Source organism: Ambystoma mexicanum, chromosome 1p (assembly GCF_040938575.1).
Source record: "Ambystoma mexicanum isolate Mex_15411 chromosome 1p, UKY_AmexF1_1, whole genome shotgun sequence".
Taxonomy (NCBI): domain Eukaryota; kingdom Metazoa; phylum Chordata; class Amphibia; order Caudata; family Ambystomatidae; genus Ambystoma; species Ambystoma mexicanum.
In genome coordinates, this window is record NC_090921.1 from 44856585 (window position 1) to 44883012 (window position 26428).

At 46.1% G+C, this 26428-nt stretch overlaps 1 protein-coding gene across 1 annotated transcript in view; it reads right to left on the reverse strand.

Moving 5' to 3' along the window:
- Window positions 1-26428, reverse strand: part of LOC138576984 (uncharacterized) — a 422688-nt gene that overhangs the window by 196026 nt on the left and 200234 nt on the right. Inside the window, exons 5-6 of the mRNA XM_069649631.1 lie at window positions 20403-20543; window positions 17145-17264 (exon numbers count right to left, since the gene is read on the reverse strand). Of these exons, the coding sequence (XP_069505732.1) occupies window positions 17145-17264; window positions 20403-20543 (261 nt within the window). The remainder of the gene's footprint in view (window positions 1-17144; window positions 17265-20402; window positions 20544-26428) is intronic.

Genomic DNA, 26428 nt, shown 5'->3' on the forward strand with positions numbered 1-26428 from the left:
ACCCTGATTCATTAAGTATGTTGGGTTTGCACACAAGCCTTTTAGTTATTTTTTATTTTTTTTTTTTATAACATTGGCAAGGTGGATATAACACTCTTATGGACCCATATGCTCACGCCGGGTATAGACCCTGATTCATTAAGTATGTTGGGTCTATTATACACTTGCACACAAGCCTTTTAGTTATTTTTTTTTAATTATTATTTTTATAACGCGCCTAATAACATACCTGAGTTCGGTTTCCAAGTGCGGGTCCGGGATTCGAACCTTTGTTGCTCTGCGTGGTCTTGCTTTCAAGACCAGCGCGTTGCCCCTGTGCTATCCTGTGGTATCCCCTGTGCTATACCTAATTTTCCCATAAAGCAATGAGTAAGGCAATGTTGCATGATTTCACTGCTACTGTTTTAATATGTATTCGATTGAACTGGATGGCACTTTTTTGATTTACGGGATGATAATCAACAATTCATCCCATGTTTGTTGTATGATGATGGTGTTGTCCTTTTTGGAAGGACTGAAATGGGATTGTATGTGTTTTTACTGCTATTGTGGTTATTTAGTTCCTCCAGCTATTAAACTGTATGAGGCTAAATCTCTAGGTATTGGCCAGAGTTTGGGGAATAAGTAACCTTAATGTTTTATTGCTAATCAAAAAGACATTCCTGAAAAGTCTACTGGGAGTTGCCTATCAACAGCTGATGAATTTTTATATTGGGAAACTCGGATGACTCCGATTGATGTGCTCTTGCAGTTTAATCCTGTTCGACTTTGGTTTGGCCAGTAATAGTATGCATTTGAATAAACTACGCCCAAATGATAAACTTCGACTTGAGAATGTGCTAAACATTCAGTGGATTAGTAGTGTAAAGAACTCTTGAGAAATGTTGGGTTTAAATCATTTCTTTTTCTAACCACGTTATAATTAAAGGGAGAGTTCTCTCGGGAATTTTATTTGCCCATTGGATAGGGCATATATTTTTAAGCATATATTGATCCATCCGAAAAAGTTTTTAAATGCATCTTACTTTCGATTTTCTCACATTTTCACATATGAAACTCACGGCCATCTTGTGCTAATCTTATCCATTGATTCATCGCCCTAAGTTCAAGTGCCATCATGCATTAAATCATATCACCACTCCTCAACTTGACAGCGACATGTCAAACTGATATACACCACGTCTTTTCATGATGTTGGTGCACAGCGTAGCAAAACCTACCCTGTCATCGTCTATGTCATCACGGTACCAAATGCAAAACCAGAAAGATCAACACACACACTGTGAGAAACCTGAGGGTTTTCAGACTCCTATTTTCCATGGATCCTCTGCGCAGGTGGCCAGGGAAAGGCCATCAATCTTGGATCCTGACCCTAGGGGTGGACAAGTGAGGGGGGATCACCTGGATGGAGGGTCTGTGGGGGCTGGGAGTGGGATGCCCTTGGGAGAGACATGGTATCCCCCTTTCCCTAATAAAGACCTACCCGGCCCATTCCCTGTCTTTATGGGGTATTACAAAACACCTCCCCTAATTTACTCACACATGACCACAAAAAGTACTTAGATGAGGAAGAAGCAACTAAGAGCAGTGTAGACTAGTTTCTTTCACCACTTAGGTACTGGGATGCAGAATAGGCCTGCTGAGAGCAGTAAAGGGCAGGCATGTCCCTGTAATGATGGTCAGGCAGGGCTAATTGTGGACTCACACCTGCAACCTGTTACAAGGCTACGGGTGTATAAAAAGCCCCACCCCGCCTAACTCGTGTAAGAGAGGGAATGGTGACAGAAGCAGCGTCAGTGATTTTGCAGCAGGAGAGAGGTCAAGAAGTACAGCGAGGTGCTGTTTGTGAGCGGCATGCTTATGGTTCCTGCAGGAGCGGTCCTCAAGCAGGGGCCCTGTGGAACCGACAGAAGCGTGTGGGTTTCATTGACCCACTCAACAAAATTCTTCTCCATAACCAAGCTGCGCTTCTGCAGTCAACAGCAAAATGGCTGTCTGCTGGCTCCTTGGAGCGCCATTGCATCAAAACTGCGTTTTGCAACTACAAAACAATGGCTGTACCATCTTGCTAAGCACATATTGGGCAGGATGGAATAAGTGGGCACACTGAAAAAGCCTGCCAGTGTGTTTCTTACAGACACAAAAGAAGGGAAGTGAAAAAGCAGCGCAGCGTTGCTGTAAGCCCAAATATCTAATTGAAAAAAGGAAATATTCACTCTGATGTTCTGTTCCTCTGATTCGTCATCACAATACTTTTATTAATGAGACCCTGCCATGCCCATTCACATTTTGCTCCAGCAGACAAGAGCAGTATCCCTGAATGACAGGCTGTTGTTCATATCTGGGAAAAATGAACAAAAGCTTTACTTCAGCTACATGGAAAAACGCTTGACTGTTGCTACAAGATGTCAAGAATCACTGCTTGAAAAGAAATTCTAGCTCTCTGTGCACATTTCAATTTTAGGAGACCTTTCCCTTGTACAGACTGTTGTGTAAAATAAGCTGGCTACAACTACAGAACAATATTGGGAAGTAGATGGAAGAGAAATCCCAGCAACATTTACCATGTGTCAAAATGGGCTTTTGCAAACCAAAAATAAATGCCTGTTTTAAAAGTACCAGGTTGAATAAAATATTTTCCATACCTAGCAATGTAGAGGGGTTTGTTGCTGGGAAACATACATGGGATGTTTTATTCAACAGGCTTGTTTTTGATTCGGGACAAAATGAAAGAAATTAATGGAATTAACTGCATTGGTTGGATTTTGCAAGCTCCAAAACAGGTTTTTCCTGTTGGCAAAACAAAGGCTTCCCCCTAAAGGGAACCACCATAAACTTCCAGGACAGTTGGCTGATAATTACTAGGTTGGAAAACTTTGACTGACCAAGACAAAGAAAGTTATCATACTCATCAGACTTTCGTCTGGGCTGATGCCTCTTGCAATAGAAATTCTGGGACACGAGTATGTGAAAAAGAAAATCACACCTCCCCGTGACTTCTACAAAAAAGCTTCAAAGAAAGTCTCACTGACAACTCTGGGCTAAGGGGGGGTAGCCTGGAAAGGCATGACCATATTTGGAGGACAATGCTGACCATTTGGTTTAAACAGCTATTTTATTAAGAAACTTTTAAGACTTTTATCTTTGCAACAGGACTTTGCAAAAATGTCAAAAGTTAACAGTTTAAATGTGAGTTGATGGGCTTTAATTTAAGATGTTGTAGACTTCACTGCCATGTTGGGAACAGAAATGGCAAAGAAGTGGATATTCTGCGGAGAGTGTACAGGATGCCACTGTAAAATATAATACTGATATGCCTAATACTAATCTATACAAGTGTTAAGTTGGAGAATTTCAAGTAATATAATTCTCACTGAAAAGTGCCAAAAACTGGTAGAAGGGCGAAACAAGGTCCTACAACCGTGAGGATTGGACTTCAATATTCTACATAAAATATGTAATATGCCCATGTGATTTGTTGAAGTGCTACAACTGTACAAATGTGTAAATTATGTTATGACGTATTTTTGGCAAAAAGGACTGTGGGAAGGCTTTTCAACTCATAAAACGCAACCTCATAAACTGAGACTCCTCTTCGAGGAGGCAATTAACTCAGGCTGACCTATCTGAGTCTGGGAGGTAGGCCTAGCTCAGTTCTGCCCACCAATAATTCTGTGATGTCACCATGTTCTATATAAAGGGTGGTTGACAGAACTCTAGAGACAGACTCTTTCCTGAATTTCCTGCGCCTGCGTTCCTGATCTTCTACTTTCATCTTGCCAGACTCCAGATTCCACGCAAGCCCAAAGCATAGCTGACCAGATTCTACTCCAGCAAGGCCAAAGCATAGCTGACCGCTTCTCAGGAAAGGCCTTGATCCAGAAATCCCACTAAAATCCCATTTAAAAGGGGAAAAGCTGTGGTACTTTTAGCATCCTGAGACCAGACAGGCTTGTCCACTACCTGCATCCACCTGTACTTGCCATCCGGTGACCAGACCCTTGTCCAGCTGTCTTTTGCCAGGAGAGTCCGCTATCCGGTGACCAGAATCTTTTATGACGAGAACCCTGACTGTTCCAAAATCCCAAATCTCAAGCGTGGACTGGGAGTATTTCCCCATCCCAGAGAAACACATAGTTTCTCCATCGTGACACTTTTGTCTTTATTCCACTCTCTAAGCAATGCTACCCATACCCTGGTAACATGTTAAAACTGTTAGAATTCTCTGTGCACACTGTCCTTGACTTTCTAAGTGCTAGAGCCACCTCTATATTAATTCTGTCTCGTGTAGATCATAAGCCCTTAGTCATAATTTGAGTAATCAAACTAATTTCCACATAAAGGTGAACGCTGGGGTGACAAGGTTGATGTTGCGACTCAACCTTGGATCTTACTGTGTCCCTCTTTAACAATCTAGTCTTAATAATTTAGTTTAAGTGAAACCTGTCTTGTTTCTAAGCTGATTCTCTCTCTTCCACGGGTTTATTTTACCAAAAGCGAACCTTCTTCTATCTTTCAAATCTCATCCAGTTCTGTAGCTAGAGACCACCTTTCACCTCTAATTGTCCCTGTGATATACTTCTATTTCCCTGCCCCAAAACTGTATTCCAATTCAGTGTTTTCACCCGTTTTCTTAAAAAAACGTTTTTAGATTTAAAACTAAAAAGTGTAAATGCAACTTTTCCACGTGTGAATCCGGCTGCACTGGGTTTTCAATGTCAATCTGTTTTGTGAACTGTATGCTCTTGTGATACCTTACTTTATGGTTGACAGTGAGATAACATCCCTAGTAGCTCACAAATCGTTCTCCTTCACCATTGAACCCCGGTCCCCACCCAGTCACATAAGGGGTGCCTGTCACGATCCTCGCCCAAAACCCCCTCTGGCAAACCCATTGGCCAGGTGGAGTCAGGACTCGGGCCTCTAGAGCCTGGCATCCTCTTCAAAAGCCCTCATGGGGCCAGTCCTGGCGCCAGGCTCATACACCATGAAAAACAATGTGCTTGGGAACTACTTTATTATTGTCAGCCAACATTGAGGCATCCACATAGCTTGGTTCCTAAGAACCAAGCTATGTGGTGTAGTGTTTTGGGTGTGGTAGCCTAGGGACTGCTTTTCCTGGACTATTTTATTGGGGCTATTTAAACCAGACCCGAGCAAGACAACACGCTTCACGTTACTTTGCAGCTTGCAACGTGACGCTCACCGTGTCCAGCTATTCCCTCGAACCTCGGAGAAGCAGAACCGGCATGGAGACAAAAGGAACAGCATTAGCAGCAGCATCTCACCTGCAGTCTTCATCTTTAAACACTCGCAGCTACTGAGAACAGCTTCCTCGAATCTGCACGCCTCCCGGACAGAACAACCTGAAAGAGGAAGATAGAGGCAACATTAAAAAAAGCAGTAGAGACATTAACAAATTACGAACTGCTCAAAAGGCTTACCTGGCTGGTCGCCTCTCGGCAGGCACCACTCCGGACATTCCAATCGCGCTGAAGAACACTGCGACCTACAAGGAAGGAAAACACAGGGTAGCAAGGCAAGACTTTGCAGCGCTGCACATAGCGCTTACTTACCGCATCATAGCGCTCTTAATGCGCCAACATTTACCAGCGGGGCTCAACCAAGCCAGTTCGCCGCGCTAAAGCTCTGCATACCTAAGGGAGAAAAAAGAGACATTTTAAACAAAGAAAGGCATGCAGGATAGCAACAAAACTAAAGAACAGCAATAAGACCTACCTGAACAATATCAAATGGGCCGGCGTCAGTGAAGTAACTGGACCGCACTCGCCCATGAAAGACAACGCACCCCTGCAAAGAAGGCAGGATGGAGAGCACGCCTAATTCTAACACAAGGTGAGGAGAGGGCGCCAGAGGGACTGAAATCATACGGGGGTGGAGGGAGGATACTTACCCCAGTCGGTCAGTCTTGAACACAGTCCTCCTGTATTTTCAGGCAGAACCTTCCCCGCAGACCACATCAGGTTAAAGCTGAGAAGCATACCAGCGAGTAACCCGGCTGGGTGGCGTCCTTGTGGATACCAGGTGAGTGTAACAGTGCCGCAAGGAGCAATCTTTTCACCACTTCTTTTTAATTTCTACCTAAGCCCACTGCCAGCTCTCATCCGCTCAGACAAACTTACCTGCTACAACCATGCAGAGGACACGCAGATCATTTTCAAAATCCTCACGATGCAAGCCTCCCCACCTCGCCTCTTGTCTCTCGCACATTAACCATTGGATGATTAACAACCACCTAATCCTCAACCCGGGCAAATCAGTGATCCTAATATGCAGCAAAACTGCTCTTATCCCCCATTATTTCCTGTGGCTGGCTGCCCTTGGAGCCCCACCTGCCACCTCCACCTCTGTCACAAATCTCAGATGCACCATGGACGCAGACCTATGCCGCTCCATCAGCCCATTTCCACCTATGCATACTAAAATAAATATTTCCTTACTCTCTTACCCAGAAAGAGTCTCCCCAATACTGGCCATTATCATCTCCTGCCTGGACTACTCCAACTCCCTCTATCTCGGCGTCCCTGCACGCCAGCTCAGGAAACTTCAACGTATACAAAACGCAGCAGCCAGACTGCTCTTTGCCTTGTCACCCAGAGAAGACATCATCCCGCACAGAATTTTGCACTCGCTCCCAGTTAGCCTAAGAGAAACCTTGAAAGCCATGTGCATTACACACTGAGCCCTCCATGATATGGGACTCAAGTTCCTTCTGAACAAAATCATCCACTTCCAGCCCCCCAGAAACCTCAGATCGAGCTCAGCTCTCCTCCTTGCTATTCCACCTCACCACTCCACTAGAGATGCCGGCTCGGCTTTCTCTATCCTAGCGCCCACCATGTGGAACACTCATCCTCTGCACACCAGCCGCACCGAAAACAACCTCTGCTTCAAAAATGGGCTCAAAACCTCGCTATTTACCGCATTATCCTGAAAACCCTCAAAAACTTCAAATCATGAGTATATGAACAGTCTCCCCAGACAGTGCCGGCTGCGTTCGTGGCATCACCTGCCTCCAAACAACTGACGATGCCAGCTGTGTTTGCGGCGGCAAATACAAATACAAATACCACACACACTATATACACATATCAGTGCCCTGCCTCCCCTCCAGCGTCACTAGCTGATGCATAACTCTTATATATGTAATGTCATATGATTGATGAATGGCTGTACCAGGTATGCATGCAAAACAGGAAAATTGCATAATAGTGGTAGATGCACAGGTGTGATAGACCTAACGCCACCACCACCACAATGGTGCATATTGTGATGCATTGAAGGGAAATCATTGGAAGTCGGGCCGGCAGGCCCATATCCAGCTGGCCAGGTGGGGACCCCTATGCAAACAAAACAACAGGGGGGGCAATCAAGAACCAGCTCAGCATCGCTGCAGAAGGAATCGGGGGAGATGCGGGGTTGTTCAGGTATTGCGCAAATATGAACCATAGGATGGACAGCGCTTGGTAAAGGTACCTCCTTAAAATGATCAGTGAGCATTCGATGTCTGGGTAGACTCGCCACATGAGCCACCTAAAAGAATCTGGTGGCCTTTTGTGGCGAATAGTTGAAGCATAGACTGGCCCTGCTGCTAACCATTTTTTTTCACAGCCGCAAGAACCGACAGAAGATTGTGAGGTCCAGAGGCTGGAAATGGGATAGCGGCCCGGCAGCCCAAGTTATCGGCTCAAGTGAAGCGAGGGTGGATAACGAGGTCTACAGGCCGTTATCCCCCATTCCATCCCCTGAAACGGCGAATGAAGGCCATTAGCGCCACAGGCTGCCAAAGGGGTAAATCTGGGTGTTAAAAAAAAGGATTTTCATTCCTACAGCGGGACGTGCGCAGACTCCCGTTGTAGGAAGGAAAATCCTTTTCCAAGAAGGCGGCAATAGAAAGGGAAGGCGGGGCTCCCTACGAAGCCCCACTTCCCTTTCCATGGCGGTCTGCGGGAAGCAAGGAGAAGTAGTGAATGTGGTGGCGGCACACACCGCCGCCAAAATAAGATAAGTAAGGGAGAGCCTGCCGTCAGGCGGCATGGAACGCAGGCTTGTACCGGTAGTTCAAACCCATGCTCCTAGTCACCTGATTGGCTGGCTCCCCCGCCCAGGGTGCTAATGGACAATTGTATACTAGAGAAAATTATAAAAGGACAGAAACCATTTTCTGTCACAAATTCTAGCATAAATAAGGACCATAATCGATGGACCTTTATAACTATCCACGGTCTCAACAAGCCCCTTTCCAGGCCATGGATCATTGAAAGACCTGGATGGCACGTGCACACCATCGCACAGAGCAGCCCTTCTACCCTTTGTAATTTTGTATTTGTAACACTCCATCGATGTCTGCTTTCTAACTGTCACGAATCCATCCACCAATCACTTCCAAAAACTGTACATATAACCCTATGACCATATTAAGCTGTCACACACCAAATGCCACTTAATCTTCTACAAATCGTTTGCATCTGCATTCTGGAAGCCAAGGTGGGACGCCACTGGCTAATTACTGGAAGAAACGGAGTTCAAGGGGTGGGATGCATCTTAACCGTAACATCCCTTTAACAAAGTTTTTGATATCAATTTAATAGGTTTTCATAAGCGAAAATGTTTCATGGTGTTACATCACTGTATATAAGTTATTAATAATTCCTCTTTCCATATATATGAAAGAACTATAAAGCTCCTTTAAGAAATATATTTTTTGCAACACATACTTATGTCTGTCGTTATCAGCAGTGCATACGGCTCAACCATGACCCCAGCCAAACCACCCCTATTATTCACTGCACCTACCCTGCATCCTAGCTCAGTGTCCACTATACCCGAATAATGTAACCAATGGCCAGTGCTCATGGCTTGCAGCCATGGCTAGTCTCCAAATCCATGGGCCATGGGCTTCGGCCATGGCACAATCCCCAATAAGCAAATCAGAGTACGCATTTGCGTTTGCCGAGGTCCAGGCCCACTAGCGAGACACCAAATGTATATCACTAGTTGTTCTGCTTACATTCTTACACTTTGGAAAAATAGAACACAAGACACATTTCCAAAAACATGCTTTTATGTCCTTGCTAATGCTTGTCGCACATGTTTGTTGTAATCTAGTCCACCACTGCAGGATGTAACCGCAAGCAAAATATGTTTGCCCATTTAAACCTACCGCTTTGCCCATGCCGCATGCCACAATCAGCAAATTACAGTACACATTTCTTCTTGCTGACGGTTAGGCCCATTGCCCAGACACCAATGTTATATCACTGTTTTGTGTACTTACATTTTCACACTTTCAAAAAAATAAAATACATGCTGCAATCTCATGCAGCATTTCAACCTCTACCCACAAGTAGAATATTATTTTCTCACTCAAACCTATTCCAATTTTAAAAAACATTACCACATAGCTGGTCCGGTGGCCATGCTCACATTCACCCCATTGCTAGTGCCTCGTGGCCATGGCCAGTGCCCAGATTGTCCGGGTCATTCCATGACTGCCCATGGCTACAGGCGATACCTCAGTCACCAAAGGTATTTCACTTTTTTTTGTACCTACATTATGACACTTCAATAAATAAAACACAGATACATTTATAAAACCATGCTTTCAGGTCCTTGCCAATGCTCCTTGAACGAGTTTGCCGCAACCCCGCCCATGTGTTAAAATGGGTTGTATACGAATTGTAAAATAGTCATATAACTTTGCCTCCACTTGAAAAACTCCATTCAGCCTGTTCACAAACATTCAAGGTTGAGTCTATTTATCTTTCTGAAAACATTTCTGCAAATTCGTCAAACAGGAACAAATTATAAGACCCCCCCTCTAATTTTGCCCCCTCTTGACAAAATCCCACCAAATCTTGCAAAAACATTAATATCTAGGCGTTAAATCGTTCTGCAAACCTTTGTCCAGATTCATCAATTGGCACCACATTTATAAGCCTTTAAACTATTTTGGGAGCCCCCGCCTATAATTTTGTTCCCTCGTGGCAAAACAGCACCACACTTGCAGAACCCTTCGGACACAGTTCTAGAATGAAATTCCAAAAGTCATGCAGTTTTATTGAGTGGTGCCAAAGTTATAAGCCATCCAAACTGCTTTTCACCAACCCTGTAATGCAGAAATGGACATGATATTACATGATATGATAGTTTATTTATATAACGCCTGTACACAATGGGCCTCATTACGAGGTAGGAGGTAGCCATGGTGCTAATATCACCATGGCTACCCCCTTACTGCATTCTGGGTCTGGATTCTCGAAATAGGGACTTACCGGGTCATTCCAACCTTGGAAGACCCGGTAAATCCCCATTCCGAGAACCATTCCTCATTCCCATTCGTGCCCCCATGGGGATCAATGGGAATAGGGATGGAGCCAATAACGGGCCCGCTAATAGCGGGCCAGTTATTAGCTCCCTGGTCCCTTAGCGGCTCCCGCTAAGGGACCTCGGAATAGGGTGGTAAGGGTTTACTGGCACCGGTCTCCTTAGCAGTGCCTGTTAACCCTTACCGCCCACCTCGTAATGATGCTAAATGTGTTTCAAAGTGCTTCAAGGTAAGGGAGGGAACAAGCGACAATACAATGACATTCTTACAGGTCATGAACAACGAGAATGTGAAACATCTCAGATGTTCGCAAACATCATAGGACTGCCCCGGACATCCGGACTGTCCGCGGACGTCATAGTTTAAAAAGCACCCATTTTTGGGGCTTCTTAAGGCCATATCTCATCCCTTCCTCATCACCCCTCACCTCCCCAGAGTTTATTTCATTAGTTTGACAAGTACAATGTTGTGTTTTTTAATATGTTTTTACCGTGCTGTCAATGGACTCCAACCGATGTCCGCGAATCCATGGTGGCCGTTTCCAATAATCTGACGCACCTCAAGTTTTTTTATCATGTTTCTCTCTAGGCTAATCAGATGCCCAGCCGCAGATGGAACAGGGAAATGAGTCCGGCGAACGAACCTAGAAATTCCACATTTTTTTACCCCCTTTTTTTATGGCCTTTTTTACAAAAACGATTGGACGGATTTACACCAAATTTACAAAAGCACACTTTCAGGTCCAATCCGCTCCTCCTTCCGCAAATTTGGTGAAAATCCGTCCAGCGGTTTGGGCTGTAGTCATGAGAAAATTTCTTGGCGTCTATGGGAAAAACCACACATTTTGCGACCCCTCTTTAACTCCCCCCATCTGCAGGAAACCTCACCAGACTTTGCAGGATTTCTCTGACGGACCCATATATTCCTTTTGCAGAGTTTCGTGAGTATTCATCCGGGAGCGGGGAGGGGGCAAAGTTATAAGCCGCCCAAAAAGTGCTCTTCCTATGGGTTGGGCACCTTAAGCATAACTACAGGGCCACTACAGCAGGCCCTGTAATATAAAGATGAAAATGTGTGGGTTTGTGGCACAGCGTATGCTCCCTATACAATTCCACACGGTTTCACCAATCTGCACCAAATTCTGCACAGGCACCTGCTAGGACTCTCCGGACATTACAGGGGGTGAAGGAGAGGGCAGAGATATAAGCCGCTCAAAAAGTGCTTCTCCTATGGGTTGGGCAACTTAAAAATAACGACAGGCCCGCTACCGCAGGCCCTGTAATATAAAAGTGAAAATGTGTGGGTTTGTGACTTTGTGTATGTTCCCCACACAATTCCACACTCTTTCACCAATCTGCACCAAATTTTGCACAGTCACCTGTTAGGACCCTCCAGACATTACTGTCTATATGACATCTGGACACCCGACCGCTTCGCCCAGATTTCAGCAAAAGGGAAAATGTGTGTGTAGGTTTCTGACTTTGCATATGTTCCCTATACAATTCCACACCATTTCACCAATCTGCACCAAATGTTGCGCAGTCACCTGTTAGGACCCTCCAGACATTACTGCTACATTACACATTTGGACACCCCGCCCCTTTACCCGGATTTCAGCAAAAGTCAACATTTGTTTGTGGGTTTGTGGCTTGGTGAAGCTTTGTTCCTTATACAATTCCACACCAATCTATGAGGGAACAAAATCCCGGGCAACGGGCAACGCCAGGTATATCAGCTAGTCTTTGATATACTCGAAGTCTGGTTGCACTTTGCTTTGGAATTTATTTTTCATAGAGTCGGGCGACGTGCAGTGTCGAATCATGTCCCTCGACGGCCATAGTCCTGTCCTCGGCCATGACATTGATGCTGGTATAAGATGCACACATTTTGACCGTTGCCTCAGTTCTGTTTTTTCCGTATGCTAGTGTGCTTCTGAGCGACATTGCCTCACCAAATGTTTTAATACATACTTCTATCTATCGTCGGGATTTCATCTGTTGGATAATGTCCTTGACACCGAAGACCAGTTTTAAGTGGTGTGCTGATTGTGGGACAAAAATGTCCATTAACGACCTGCACCAAGTCTGTCTGTGGTGCCTGGAGGTCGATGACTGTGACTCTTGCCAGTCCATGATGGTCAAGGCTGTGCTTGAAAGGATGGGGAAACTATAAGCAGGTAAGCCCTCTCCTAAATCCCCCTTTGAAATAATGTAATCTTCTTCCGACTCCAGAGACGTGTCACCTGAGAAGAAGCACTGTAGGCATCAAAAGGGCTCAAGAGAGAGATCACGATGGTCGTTGTCTTCCTCTCATGAAAAGACCAAGAAGCGATGCCACAGATCTTTGCGTCTTTATTCTCCTCTCCTGGCAGAATGTCCTTCCCGACTAAGATGTCGAATCCCGCGGAATGAGAACATTTCTGCATGAAAATGCTTGATATTTTCCAGAGCGCTGGTCCACCGAGTTCCCCTCTGAAGTAGTCGCAGAAATCTGCCCACCCCTCTGCGTCTCTCAAGAATAGGAAATTCTCATCCTGTTGGAGAAAGGTGCAATAGAATTGGTACCTGTAGCAGAGAGAAACCAGGGTTGGTACTCTCCCTATTTCCTAATTCCCAAGAAGGACGGAACATTGCAACCCATCTTGGACTAGAGACGCTTGAACAAGTTCCTCAGGAAGGACAAGTTCAAGATGGTAACTCTTTTGCAGATCTCTCAGGCCCTTCGACACCAGGATGGGTTGGTGTCATTTGACCTTAAGGATGCTTACTTTTATGTGCCGATATATATCGGAAGCACAGAAAGTACCTGAGGTTTGCAGTTGGCGGTTCTCATTATAAGTTTTGGGTTCTGCTGTTTGGGCTCACCGCCACCTAAGGGTTCTCACCAAGCTTATGGCAGTAGTGGCAACAAGTCTAAGGAGGTAGGGGATTCACATATACCCCTACCTGGACGACTGGTTGATCGGAGCCTGTTCTCCGGAACAGGCTCAGAGTCACCTCAGTCGCACCTGCCACTTCCTCCACAAGCTGGGCTTCTCCCTGAACTCCCATTTGACTTCATCTCAGAAGCTTCCGTTTATCAGATCTGGATTCATTCTCAGGAAAAGCCTTGCCACCCGAGCTGAGGGCTCAGCATCTGTTGCAGATGGTCCAAACATTTCACAGTGCCCAATATCTCCCGGCCTTCAACTTCCTAAGGTTGCTCGGCCTCATGGCACCCTGAATTCTCCTGGTGCCAGAAGACCATTTTAGAATGAAATCCCTTCAGTGGGCTCTTAGAACCCAGTGGCCTCAATTCTCTGGTAGAATGACGGACCTCCTTCAGGTCCAGAGATAGTTTTCCCAGGATCTCCTGTTGTGGGCCTGCCGAGAGAATATAATGAGAGGGGAACCTTTTTGGCAACCATGGCCAGAGATGACAATCATAATAGATGCCTCCTTTTCAGGATGGGGAGCGCACATGAAAGATCTTTCAGTCAGCGGTCACTAGTCTCAATTGGAGTCTAAATTTCAGATCACCCTTTTAAAGCTGAGGGCAATCAAACTCGCGCTTATGGCCATGCTACCCTCGATACGGGAAACGTATGGCCTGATAATGATGGACAACACAGTGGCCATGCACTACCTTAACAACAGTGGGGCTGTGGCGGTATCTGTCCCTGTGCAGAGAGGCAATGCAGCTTTGGATTTGGGCAGTAAGAGGAGGAATCTCTATTGTCACAGTTTAGCTAGCCAGAGAAGAAAACACAGCAGCAAATGTTCTGAGCAGGCAGAGCATGATCTCCCAAGAGTGGGCGGTAGCTCAGGATGTCCTTTTGGAGATCGTCGCCCTTTAGGGAACCCCTCGGGTGGATCTGTTTGTGACCAGTGTCAATCAGATGTGTGAGCAGTTCTGCTCCAGGGAAAACCATGATCCTCATTGCTCCAGATTGGGCCAGGAGGAAGTGGTAACAGGAGCTTCTAGAGATGGCCATCTGCCCTCCAATCAATCTTCCCCAAAGAGAGGACCTACTCTCACAAGAGGAAGGTTGCATTGTTCACCCAGAGATCAGAACTCTCAATCTTCATGCCTGGTGTATGAAAGGGTAAGATACAAGGATTGGTACCTTCCAGAAGATGCAATGGAGGTGCTGCTTTCAGGTAGAAGACCAGCACATTTTGCTGCTGGTGCAGGGAGAGGAAAGTGGATACTTTTGCATGTAAAGCGACTACAATCGAGGGCTACATAGTGGCACTCCTAATCTTTAAGAGATCCCCAGAGGAGTGATCTTACTTTGAGGTGCCGATTGTGATACAAGTGACTACAATCAAGGGTTTCTTAGCGGCACTCCTAATCTTTGAGAGGTACCCAGAGGAGTGATCTTACTTTGAGGTGCCGATTGTGATACAAGTGACTACAACCAAGGGTTTCTTAGCGGCACTCCTAATCTTTGAGAGACACCCAGAGGAGTGATCTTACTTTGAGGTGCCGATTGTGATACAAGTTACTACAATTAAGGGCTTCTTAGCGGCACTCCTAATCTTTGAGAAGTACCCAGAGGAGTGATCTTACTTTGAGGTGCTGATTGTGATACAAGTGACTACAATCAAGGGCTTCTTAGCGGCACTCCTAATCTTTGAGAGGTACCCAGAGGAGTGATCTTACTTTGAGGTGCTGATTGTGATACAAGTGACTACAATCAAGGGCTTCTTAGCGATACTCCTAATCTTTGAGCGTTCCCCAGAGGAGTGATCTTACTCTAAGGTGCCGATTGTGATACAAGTGACTACAATCAAGGGCTACTTAGCGGCACTCCTGATCTTTAAGAGATCCCGAGAGGAGTGATCTTATGTTAAAGTGCTGATTGTGATACAAGTGACTACAATCAAGGGCTACTTAACGACACTCCTAATCTTTTAGAGATCACTAGATGAGTGACCTTAATTTAAGGTGCCGATTGTGATACGAGTGACTACAATCAAGGGCTACTTAGCGGCACTCTTAATCTTTAACAGATCATCAGATGAGTGATCTTACTTTAAGGTGCCGATTGTGATACAGTTCTCAAAAGGTCTAACAAACCTGTTTCCGAGAGTTCCTTTCAGCATGCCAACATTGGATTTAACCCTAGTGTGAAGGCCCCTCATGGGAGCTCCTACCTTCGAGCCTTTACATTCGTATCCCTTAAGGATACTAACACTCAAGACTGCTTTCCTTCTGCCCGAAGGGTGAGTTAACTGCAAGCACTGTCTTCAAAACCATCTTTTGCAACCTTTTTTAGGGACAAAGTAGTGTTGAGGGTGTGTTCATCCTTTCTCCCAAAAGTGTTGTATGAGTTTCACCTGGCAAAGAGGATAGTCTTACCAACTTTTTATCCACCGCCTCATCCATCCAAAGAGGAGGAGCGGCGCTTTGCTGGCTAGACTCAAAGTTATTACATTTCAAGGATGTCAAATGTTAGACAAGATGACCAGCTTTTTGTGTGGTACGCAGGGCAGAGATTAGTTTTGGCTGTGACAAAGCAAACCATTTTGCGGTGGATCGTTCTGTGCATTACTGAATGCTCCTCTCTAGGAGGGATGGAACCGCCCGATGGCTTGAGGGCACATTAAACTAGAGGAGTGGCTGCTTCTTTGGCTCTGGAAAGAGGGGAGCCGATGCAGGACCTCTGCAAAGCGGCCACTTGATCGTCCCTTCATACCTTCAGCAGATTCTATTGTCTAGGCGCTATGTCAGGGCAGCAGACTACATTTGGCAAGGCTGCTCTCCACAGCATTAATAAATAGAAATTCTTAGCACCCACCTCCTCATACAAACTGCTTAAGGAGCATACCAAAGATGAGGAATAGGGGGGAGGACACAATCCATTCGAAGAACAAGTTACTTACCTGTGGTAATGTTCTTTCGACTGGATGTTCCTCCCACGTATTCCTCATTGCCCTCCCATCTGTCGCCCTTCCATCCTTTCCGTCTTACTTGCCAATAATTCCTGTGTTGTTACACCTTCCTTTCTCACAACATCAGATTCGTCTCCATCTATGGGAAAGCATGCAAAAGGAGGAAAAAAACTAGAACTGAGGCGACGGTTGCAGTGCATGCTTCTTATACCAGCGTCAACGCCAAGGCGAGGACAGGACGGAGGCCATTGAGGGCAATGACTCGACACCGCATGGCGCCTGACTCTATGAAAAAGAAGATCCGAAGCGAGCTGAAAGCAGACTTGGAGTATATCAAAGATGAGGAATACGTGGGAGGAAAATCCAGTCGAAGGAACGTTACCACGGGTAAAAGCAGGTTAACAGGCACATTATTTTGGTAAAAGCAGGCAACTAATAACAATTAAAAAGTAGAAAGTAAAAATAAGAAAAAATGAAAATGCTATGTAGGTTGTTACTTGCTTCCTCAGCCGCAGAGCAGGGCCACAGAATGAGCGTTAAAAGTAATCCTGCCTTATCGGAAGGGGAGCCTTAAGGCAAAAATTACTATGTAGAAACTAGTATGGGTTCAAAAAGATAGGTGTTTTAGGGTTATACGATATTTTTACTCACCTAACAAATACCTTCATAGGGAAAGAGAATTCATTTTTTACTCCCGAAAATAATGTTACTGCAACTTCACACACCCCCACTTCAGAAATGTATTTGCAGACCAGGATGGAAATATGTCAGGGCATATCTTAATTTGCTCAGAATAGAGCATGCATGGATTTCCAGTCCTTGCACCAGGGCTATCGCTAATGTAAGTGCAACTCCCACCTGCTGGATCCTGGCCTCTAAACACATGTGCATTCTAGAGTCCACAGTATCAGGGGCTGTACCTGTTTTCTAATATCCAGAGAGGAGCGATAGTTGAGTTCTTTCTCTCTAGCATTATCCTCAATGGACTGCTGCTTGAGATATCTTCTCGAATACTCCTTCATCAATTCAATTTCAGGAAGCTGTAGAAGAGAAGGAGCAGGAGATGTAACTTGTACATTCAAATCTTCATGTTGTGCCTCAGTGCAACCGGTGTCCCATAACTTACTGCAGAATGACCTCAGTATGACATATGATATGTCCTAAAGAACATGTAATATGCAATCCACATTACAGTCACCATCACTGATGCTCCTCAAATACCTTCCCAAACAAACATGAACACACACAAAGACACACCCACACACTACTGCACTCATGTGACAAGCTCAGCCCAAGCTACGTTCAGGTTCACCAAGACACTGCCTATCCCTCCAATAGGACGGTACTCTCTCATGGAGCTGTCCACCTACAGAACCTCCTCTTGCCCGCTCCTGGCCTGTCCTTGACAAACACCAGTGCTACCTAGTTCAGCCTCATGCATAATGTTGAGCAAGACACCATCTTTCCCTCCAACATGACCCTGCTCTCTCTTTCTCACCCCTTTGTTCCTCTCCATCAAAGAATTACTACAAACGACCTCAAATTAACATTGTGAAAATACACAACACACACACACACACACACGAACAACCACCCAATTGTTATTTCTGTACAAACAGTAATATATTCTTGACATTTTTGGACAGATGGAGGCCTATTTCCTTTAGATTTTCTATTATTGTTCACAAGCTGGTGATTTCAACCAGATGTGTTCAATATTTGTTGCTCACCCTCTCCTCCTGTTCTTCCACTGCCCTCACCTCCCCATGCACCCACCTACCCCTTTTCTCCTTCCAACTATCCTCTCCTCTCTTTCTTTCTCTCATGGCCTCCTTCTGCCACCAATCTGGGTTCGACCAAACCCCATATTCTTTCCACATCCCCATCCTACACTAACCATGTCAATGGCACTGCTCCACTCCTCTGCAACATCATCTACCATGTCTGTCTTCCTGCAACTACTTCCAGAACTCCAACTTCACTCTCTGGCCCTAATTGACCTCATGGACTACCATCACTGCAAACTCTCTGTGATGATCGGCAATGAAACCTGGATCTCCCGCTCAAGAACAATACTCTGATGCACTCGGCACCGACTTACCCACCTTTCCCTACTCCCTTCTACTTATAATAATAAGGCACTGCTCCCATGCTCATAACAGACAATGTCAGCCTCTGCAACGTCACTAAGGCCAGCCAGCTACAGCTTGACTGCACTATCTCTGACCACTCCCTGGTCAACTTGGATCACCCACACCCATGGTACCCCCTCAATGCCATCTTCCTGTATTGCTCTCTCGATGGACCCTCTTCCTCTGACCGCTTGCTTGTCCCCTTCACCATTTCCGTTCCCCAAAAGAAAGTTCGACCCTGACTCAATTGCTACACACATGAACCACGCTAAATCCTTGCTTCAAGCCCTCACTTCTCCACTTGCCCACTCCCTTGAACATGCCTTTGCAGGGCTCAATGATGCACTTTACCAACATGATGTCTCTAAAGGACAAATAAATAAAAGAAATCATCATAATGCACTCTACACCTCCTTAGATGATGACTGCCCTGCTTGGTCCACTACTCCCTCCTGTTCCCTCCCACTCCTGACCTTGGAAGACAATCATGTGTCTCCACCTATTGCGATGGCAAGATGTTGGCTTCCCTATTCTTCTCAATGCCTTCAAAGACGCTCCCATTACTGCTCTTGACTCTTACTTTACTGATATTATAACTTCTCTACGCTCGCACAGCTTGCAACTTTAATTGACCTGCTAGATATGCTTCTCTCCCAAATACCTCTAACTTCCTTGTCTCTCTCTGTTAATGACTGTGCTTCCACTTGTCCTCCAAAATCACAAATGTATGTGCAGCCGTGACCACCCTTTTCTCTTTCCCATTACCTTCCTCCTTTCCCGAACATATGCCCACCAATCCTTAGGTCATTCTTCCAGTTCTGTTCCACCCCGTTTCCAGACATCTACCGGTCATCCACTCTCCTAACGCCCCTTTGCACAACAAACAATGAAAGAATGTGCGTGTTTCACATCCTCCTTACCCCCCTGCTGCAGTCTCTCCCTCTACATGGGCATCTTTGTGTCCTGGTACAAAAATAGCTGCTGCCCCTGCCCCATAAGTGAGAAGCACACTGTTGAATCTACCCATCCCTGTTTCTACAGATCTGTCTCTCTGCTCTATCACTGAAAGATCCCTGAGGGCTGTGCCCATAACCGCATTGTCAGCACTTTAGAGGATGAGCCACTCTTTGATCCCCTCCAATCAGGTTTCCAAGAGCAAACATTCACATCTCCATCCCCCTACCCTGGCTTCCCCTCTCACCTCCTCGTGTCCTTGAACTTTCTGCAGCCGTCAATACATTGGACCATCTACAAACCACCTGCTCCATTGGATTCAAAGACACTGCACTTGATTGCGTGACCTCTTATCTCTCAGACTGCTCCATCTTATGGAACCGTGACACCCTGCCCCCGCCTCTGTGGGAGTCCACCACTTATTAGTCGATCTTCTCTTTCACAGTGATACCCTCATCTTTGACGTAGACATAAGGTCTACAGTTGAGAGGCCATCTTGGCCGGACTCACTAGTCCCCAGCTAGGGAGGCATCAACTCCTAAGATGTGGGGTCATCACGGTCCGACCTGCTACCACCCAAGGTATTGTATTGTATTTATTTATATAGCGCGCCAAGACCTTGGGCATCTGGGCACATTTCTGACATAGGCATTATAATATTTTACATGAAGCGGTTACAATAAGATTATTTATGCAATGCACGGGGGTGAAGGAGGCATGAGCTCCACAGTTGAGAGGCCATCTTGGTCAGACTAGCTAGGACCCTAGCGGACTCCCTAGTGCCCCAGCTGAGTGCGGCAAGCATTCCAGAGAAAATGGGCCGCCTTGGCAAAATTCACTTATGAGGCCTATTGAAACAGAACCTACTTCATAGTAAGGCACACTCTTTACTGGGCTCTCTGGCTCCACCCGTGATGGGCACCTAAACACTACAGAAAGGAGCCTTCTTGGATGGGTTCTATAGTTCCTTAGTTGAAGCCAGCATGCAGTCTTTAGGGAAGATTGTCTCACTTGCTCTCCAGAAGCCACACTTCAATTCTTGGTCAGTACCGATGTTATTGATTTCAGGCCCCACAGTCAGGAGGAACGTACCTGTTTGGAGGCATCACGGAGCAAGCTGTGTGGTGCTCCTCTGTCTTCTCTATTAATAGTGTTCTGATCTGCCTTTACAGTCTTGCTTGTGGCTTCCTTCGTGACAGACGGAGGTAGAATTTTCTTTTTCTCACCAGTCTGCTGAAGAGCATATAGAGAGTATTTAGTTGTTTGGCTGCCACTCATCATAGCTAGAACACTAAAAATATCCCTGAAACAAACTAGAAATCCACAACAAGAAGCTGGCTTTCATCTCAGAGGGCTTCCTATGCAAACACAAAAGATGATCAGCTAAGAGTTATTTGGAAATCTCAAAGGTGAGTTTAATATCCCCTCAACTTATAATGGTTGAAGGAGCTTAAAACCTGGGGAGCAAGAATGATGCTATCCAGAGGACACATGGGGCAACCTTTTGGGCATTCGTCTTTTATCCTCACCAGAAATGGCTGTTTCAGTGACACAAACAGGCAATATTTGTCCCCCAAAATATCCCTCAGATTTGGCTCATAGAGCCACTTGAAATGCTGTCTATCGGTTAACAACTTGTTACCCACGTCTTGCCATTCGACACAGGATCATAGCTGCACAGGAAAACTGTGTCCACAGTTTCCCGAAAAGTCGTGGCCTAAATGTCAGTGCTTATGCGCTCAGGCGTCATTACTTCCACGCTCAGGCATGCGTCAGTGCTTCTGCGCTCAGGCATGCATCAGTGCTTATGCGCTCAGGCATGCATCATTACTTCCGCGCTCAGGCATGCGTCAGTGCTTCTGCGCTCAGGCATGCGTCATTACTTCCGCGCTCAGGCATGCGTCATTACTTCTGCGCTCAGGCATGCGTCATTACTTCTGCGCTCAGGCATGCATCATTACTTCTGCGCTCAGGCATGCATCAGTGCTTCTGCGCTCAGGCATGCGTCATTACTTCTGCGCTCAGGCATGCGTCATTACTTCTGCACTCAGGCATGCGTCAGTACTTCTGCGCTCAGGCATGCATCATTACTTCTGCGCTCAGGCATGCATCAGTGCTTCTGCACTCAGGCATGCGTCATTACTTCCGCACTCAGGCATGCGTCAGTACTTCTGCGCTCAGGCATGCATCATTACTTCTGCACTCAGGCATGCAACAGTGCTTCTGCGCTCAGGCATGCGTCATTACTTCTGCACTCAGGCATGCGCCAGTGCTTCTGCGCTCAGACATGCGTCATTACTTCTGCACTCAGGCATGCGCCGGTGCTTCTGTGCTCAGACATGCGTCATTACTTCTGCACTCAGGCATGTGTCGGTACTTCTGGGCTCAGGCATGTGTCATTACTTCTGCGCTCAGGCATGCGTCAGTGCTTCTGCGCTCAGGCATGCATCAGTGCTGATGCACTCAGGCATGCGTCAGTACTGAAGCACTCCAGCATGTGTCAGTATGCATGCGTCATTGCCAGAGCATTGGTGAACCAGCGGTTGCAACACTCACCTGGGAACCGAGAAGCTGAGGGTTGGATTCTTCTCAGCAATGCTAATTTTGTTTCATAATTCATTAATTATTAACTACAACAATTATTGTGCAGATTGATATTTTATCGATATGTTTTTCAGACGATTAATGGACTATAAAGCATGAACCCCAACACAGCATGCAGTCTAAGAAATCGATTTGCCTGCTAGATCTCTTTTTCCAAGTCCAGCTTCTTTAGAGTACACTCAATAAGAGCCCAATTAAGGTGAACGTCACATGTTAAGAACTATTTTCAATAAATAAAAATCACCCATTAGGTACATTGTGAATAGAATACAGCAGTAGTTCAGGAAATTTGGCTTAGGCCAAGGAGAGTCATGATTGTCAAACTCAATCCCTCTTCGGTGACCAATGCTCGTCGGACAATTGGCACACCCAAGCACTATAAACATGACTTGTGTTACCAGAGATCTCCCTTCTAAAGCGTCACACCATGTTTTCGACAATCATTCCCCTCTAGATAACGAATGACCCTTCCCACTGATTTTATACAACTTTACCTCTGCAACCACTCGTGATAATAATCATTCCTTGCATAGTATTGGGTGCCCTTTCTGGCACTTCTAGTCCTAGATTAATAAGGGGCCCATCTGTTATATTATTATTGGCTGAACAAGAATGGAATGGTGCATATGGCATTTATGGGAACTTTCTGGGGCCGCGGGCAGTGTTGCACCCGCCAGCACTTTATATCCGCATGAGGTGTGCATGCAGGTGAGCAACAGACTGAAAAAGCTACGGCCATGATAGCAGATGAGGCGGCGACCGCAGCCATGATAGCGCAGGTGGCTCTGGGAGAAAGCAGATTGGTTGGCGCGCACGCATGGAGAATCCCATAAGGCAGTGCATATGGTACGTCAGGCTCTTTCCGGGGGTTCAATAGGCACATATTTCCAGCTCATCACTGAACACAGGCTGCAAAGCCTGAGAACCCGAGGGAGAATTGCATAGTCACAGTGTCCCTGATTAGGCCATGTTAGGTAGAAGGAAGATTGGCCATGCTGAGAGCGCTGGACGGTCTTGATTCTATTAAAGACAAGGAGGCAAGCATTATGCTTTTCTTTCTTTATTACTGCCCAAACAGCAATTTCAAATTCAAACATTTTAACACTTTATTTAAACTTAACAACACGTTTTTTGTTTGCCTTGGGCCTCTTTGCAAGCTTGAAACTAAAAATGGGGGTGTTAGTTTCCTTCAATTTAAAATGTTTCTCCAGAACTACAAAACCCCACAACTCTCTGTTTTCATGTAGTTCAGTCTTATCATGTGTGACCAATCAGTCTCTGTACATGCCAGCACACCTCCTCTTTCTTTGGAAGCTAATGTCTATACAACTTATAACTCCAAACATCAACTTTTTCAACCAATGGAAACCGGGACGCTCCCTTTAGGCGTCCTATTGATTCAGCCGACTTCCCCAACTGCATTTATGCACTGTCGTCTCACTCAGCTCAAGTCGCTTTCTACAAACAACGGAGGCACAATTATAAAGGCAGGTACTCAATTCTAATATGCGACAGAACAGTTTACAGCAGCAGTTTTGCATATCCCTGGGAGGGATATAATGCTCGCCACCTTGTCTTTAATAGAATCAAGTCTGTCCAGCGCTCTCAGCTTCGGCAATCTTCATTCTATGTCGAGACAGGATGTGAGCATTATGCTTGTTCAAAGCTGCCAATCACTCTTTTCGCTATCTGGGAGATAGGTTTGAAATAAAAGGTTTTGAATGTGCACTCATTCGACCAATCGCCAGTCTTCATCATGTCTTGCAATGGGACGCAAGCAAAAAACGCTCTAGAAGCCATCGCGCCCCTCACTGAATGCGCTCCGAACTGTGATAAATCAATTCCAGCCCAATGCATCACTTCTCTATTCCATCTGATGATCGTGGCTGTAGCTACTGCGTGCAAAGGCTTTCTACGCACCATTATAAGCTGTATGACCCCTCTCGGCTTAATCTCTGCCGTCGCTGTCTCGAAATCTTTAATGCATTGCGCAACGCATAATTTGATATTATTGGGAAAATACGGGTAAGAGATAAGTGAGAGATAAGTGTAGAATCTGACTTTGTCCTATTAGCTACATTAAAGGCTACCCCCTCTGGGTAAAATATCTTCCTGTCCACTTCTAAGGCTTTTACGACGGAGATTCTCTTGTAAAGCTATGAGGCATAGAAGCATGGCCAGCTTCCCTGAGAGCTGTGATCAGGAAAGGTCTCTATTGTCAGGCCAGGACAGAAACAATCGAAAAACTGCCTGCACATCCCAAAGAGTAGAGTACTTGGGTTCAGGCGGTTTCTGCATTTTGATTCCTTTCAGTATCTGCAATATGGCTGGATGTTCCCCCACTGGTCTATCATCTACCATCTCGTGACCCGCCGAGATCACAGAAGCTCTTGATGGTAGAAGGCGCCCAGGAGTCTCTAATGCACTCGGCAGCGAGCTGTGAAATGCCTGGCAGCTGCCATCTTTGCCCGTAACTCTGCATGTCATCAGGCACAGTGTGCCTTGCACGACTAGTGGATGGAGTAACCCGCTCGGGCCCCGAACGATGTCGATCCTGTGAGGAATCACTCTCGGGAAATCCGTAGAAAGTTCCATCACTACTGGAAAACACGGCTGGGACCTCCATATCAGAACTACATGCACTAACTCCGCTTGCTCTCTGCAGACTTTCACAGCCCCCTCATCAGCATGACGAATGGGGGAAAGGCGTAGTGGACCACGCCTTTCCACTGCTGTAGGAATGCATCTGTCCCTGCTGACGCTGGGTCATTTCTCCAGCTGAAAGACTTGTGGATCTGTGTGTTCAGTCTGTATGTAAATCGGTCAGTGTCTATGGGGCCCCACATTTCCTGCAATTGGTCGAAGACATCTGATCGGAGTCTCCAGTCACTGGACTCTACCAAATATCGCAAATTCCAAACTGCTATCGTATTCTGAGCACATGGCAAGTACTCTGCTGAAACTTATATTTATGCCGCAGACAGTGATGCCAAAAAACCTCTGCCAGTTTGGAGGAGGTCCCGCCAAGCTTGTTGATATACCAAACTGCTGAAATATTGTCTATCCTGAGAAGGACGCAGCACTTGGCTCGGCCCTTGGTGAAAGCTTGAACTACGAACGACCCGCCAGACGTTCCAGGCAGCACATCGCACCGCCCAGCCAGCTCTGCTCGCGTCTGACTCCATCACGACGTCCGCGGTGTCTTTGAAAATGGCCCTGCCACTCCAGGCTTACATGTTTTGCTGCCACCAGTGAAGTTCTGTGATGGCTTCCTGGTCTAAGGTTACTAACTGATGATACCGTAGTCCTCCTCTGAGGCGCCTTATTTTCAGTCTCTGGAGGGCTCTGAAGTGTAGCGGGCCGGGAAATATAGCTTGTAAGGAGGCCGCTAGTAGACAAACTATCCATGCTAGACCGCAAAGCGAAACAACTTTCTTTGCTACTACTGCTCTGAGTTCTTTCTTTATGGCCTTTATCTTCGCCGCCCGGAGCTCTAGTGAGGCTTTCCTGGTATCCACGATGAACCCCAAAAACTCTATCCTCTGAGACGGGTATAGGTCGTATTTTTCTCTGTTTACAACGAAGCCGAGAGAAGTAACTAGCTTGCACACCCAAGTGGCTTGATCCTGTAGCCTTGCTGCGCTCTGGCCTAGGATGACAATATTGTCTAGCTATAGGATAATCCTGATCCCTCTTTCTCGACTAGCTGCCACAACTGGGCGCATAACCTTCATAAATGCCCACAGAGCAGACGGTAGCCTGAAAGGGAGACAAGTGAACCTCCATATTTCCGTCCCCCACCGAAACCGAAGATACCTCAGATGCTGTATTGCTATCAGAATGGTAAGATAAGTGTCCTTGAGGTCTAGTCAAACTAACCAGTCTCCTGTCCTGAGCAGGTATTGCAGAAGGTGTATGCCTTCCATTTTGAAATGCCGCTACACTATCCATTCGTTTAAACTCTTCAAGTTGATCACTGGTCTGATCTTCCCTCCCCTGTGTACCAAAAACATGTTGCTGAGGAAACCTTGGGTCTCCTGGGTCTCTCTCTCTATCGCACCTTTGTCTGCAAGTCTGCGTAGTTCCCTCTATAGCCCCTGTTGCTCTTCTAGGGGCATGTGTATCGCTACTGGTTCTCGCACTTGAGAGGGGCTGCCTACAAACTCCAGCTGCATGCCTGAAACTGCTTGTAATACCCATGCATTGGTGGACAATCTTCGACATGCATTCAAGAACCAACGCGTTCTCTCTCCCACTATCGGGGGGCTGGTCCCCTGGTACTCACCGCTTGGTGTGGTTGACTGCCTATAGGCTCCTCTCTCTCTGAGATTTCTGGGGAAGCGAGCCCTGGTCGGAAAGAAATTGTCTTGTTGGCGACTCTCCCAGTATTGGGCTCTGTGCCCTTGAGGTCTTCTGCACTGGCCAAAGCGACTGGACGCCAGACCGCTCTGCCGTCCGGTCCCTGCAAAAACTCACCCTGGAAAAATGATTTGGATGGACAATTGCATTTTTTC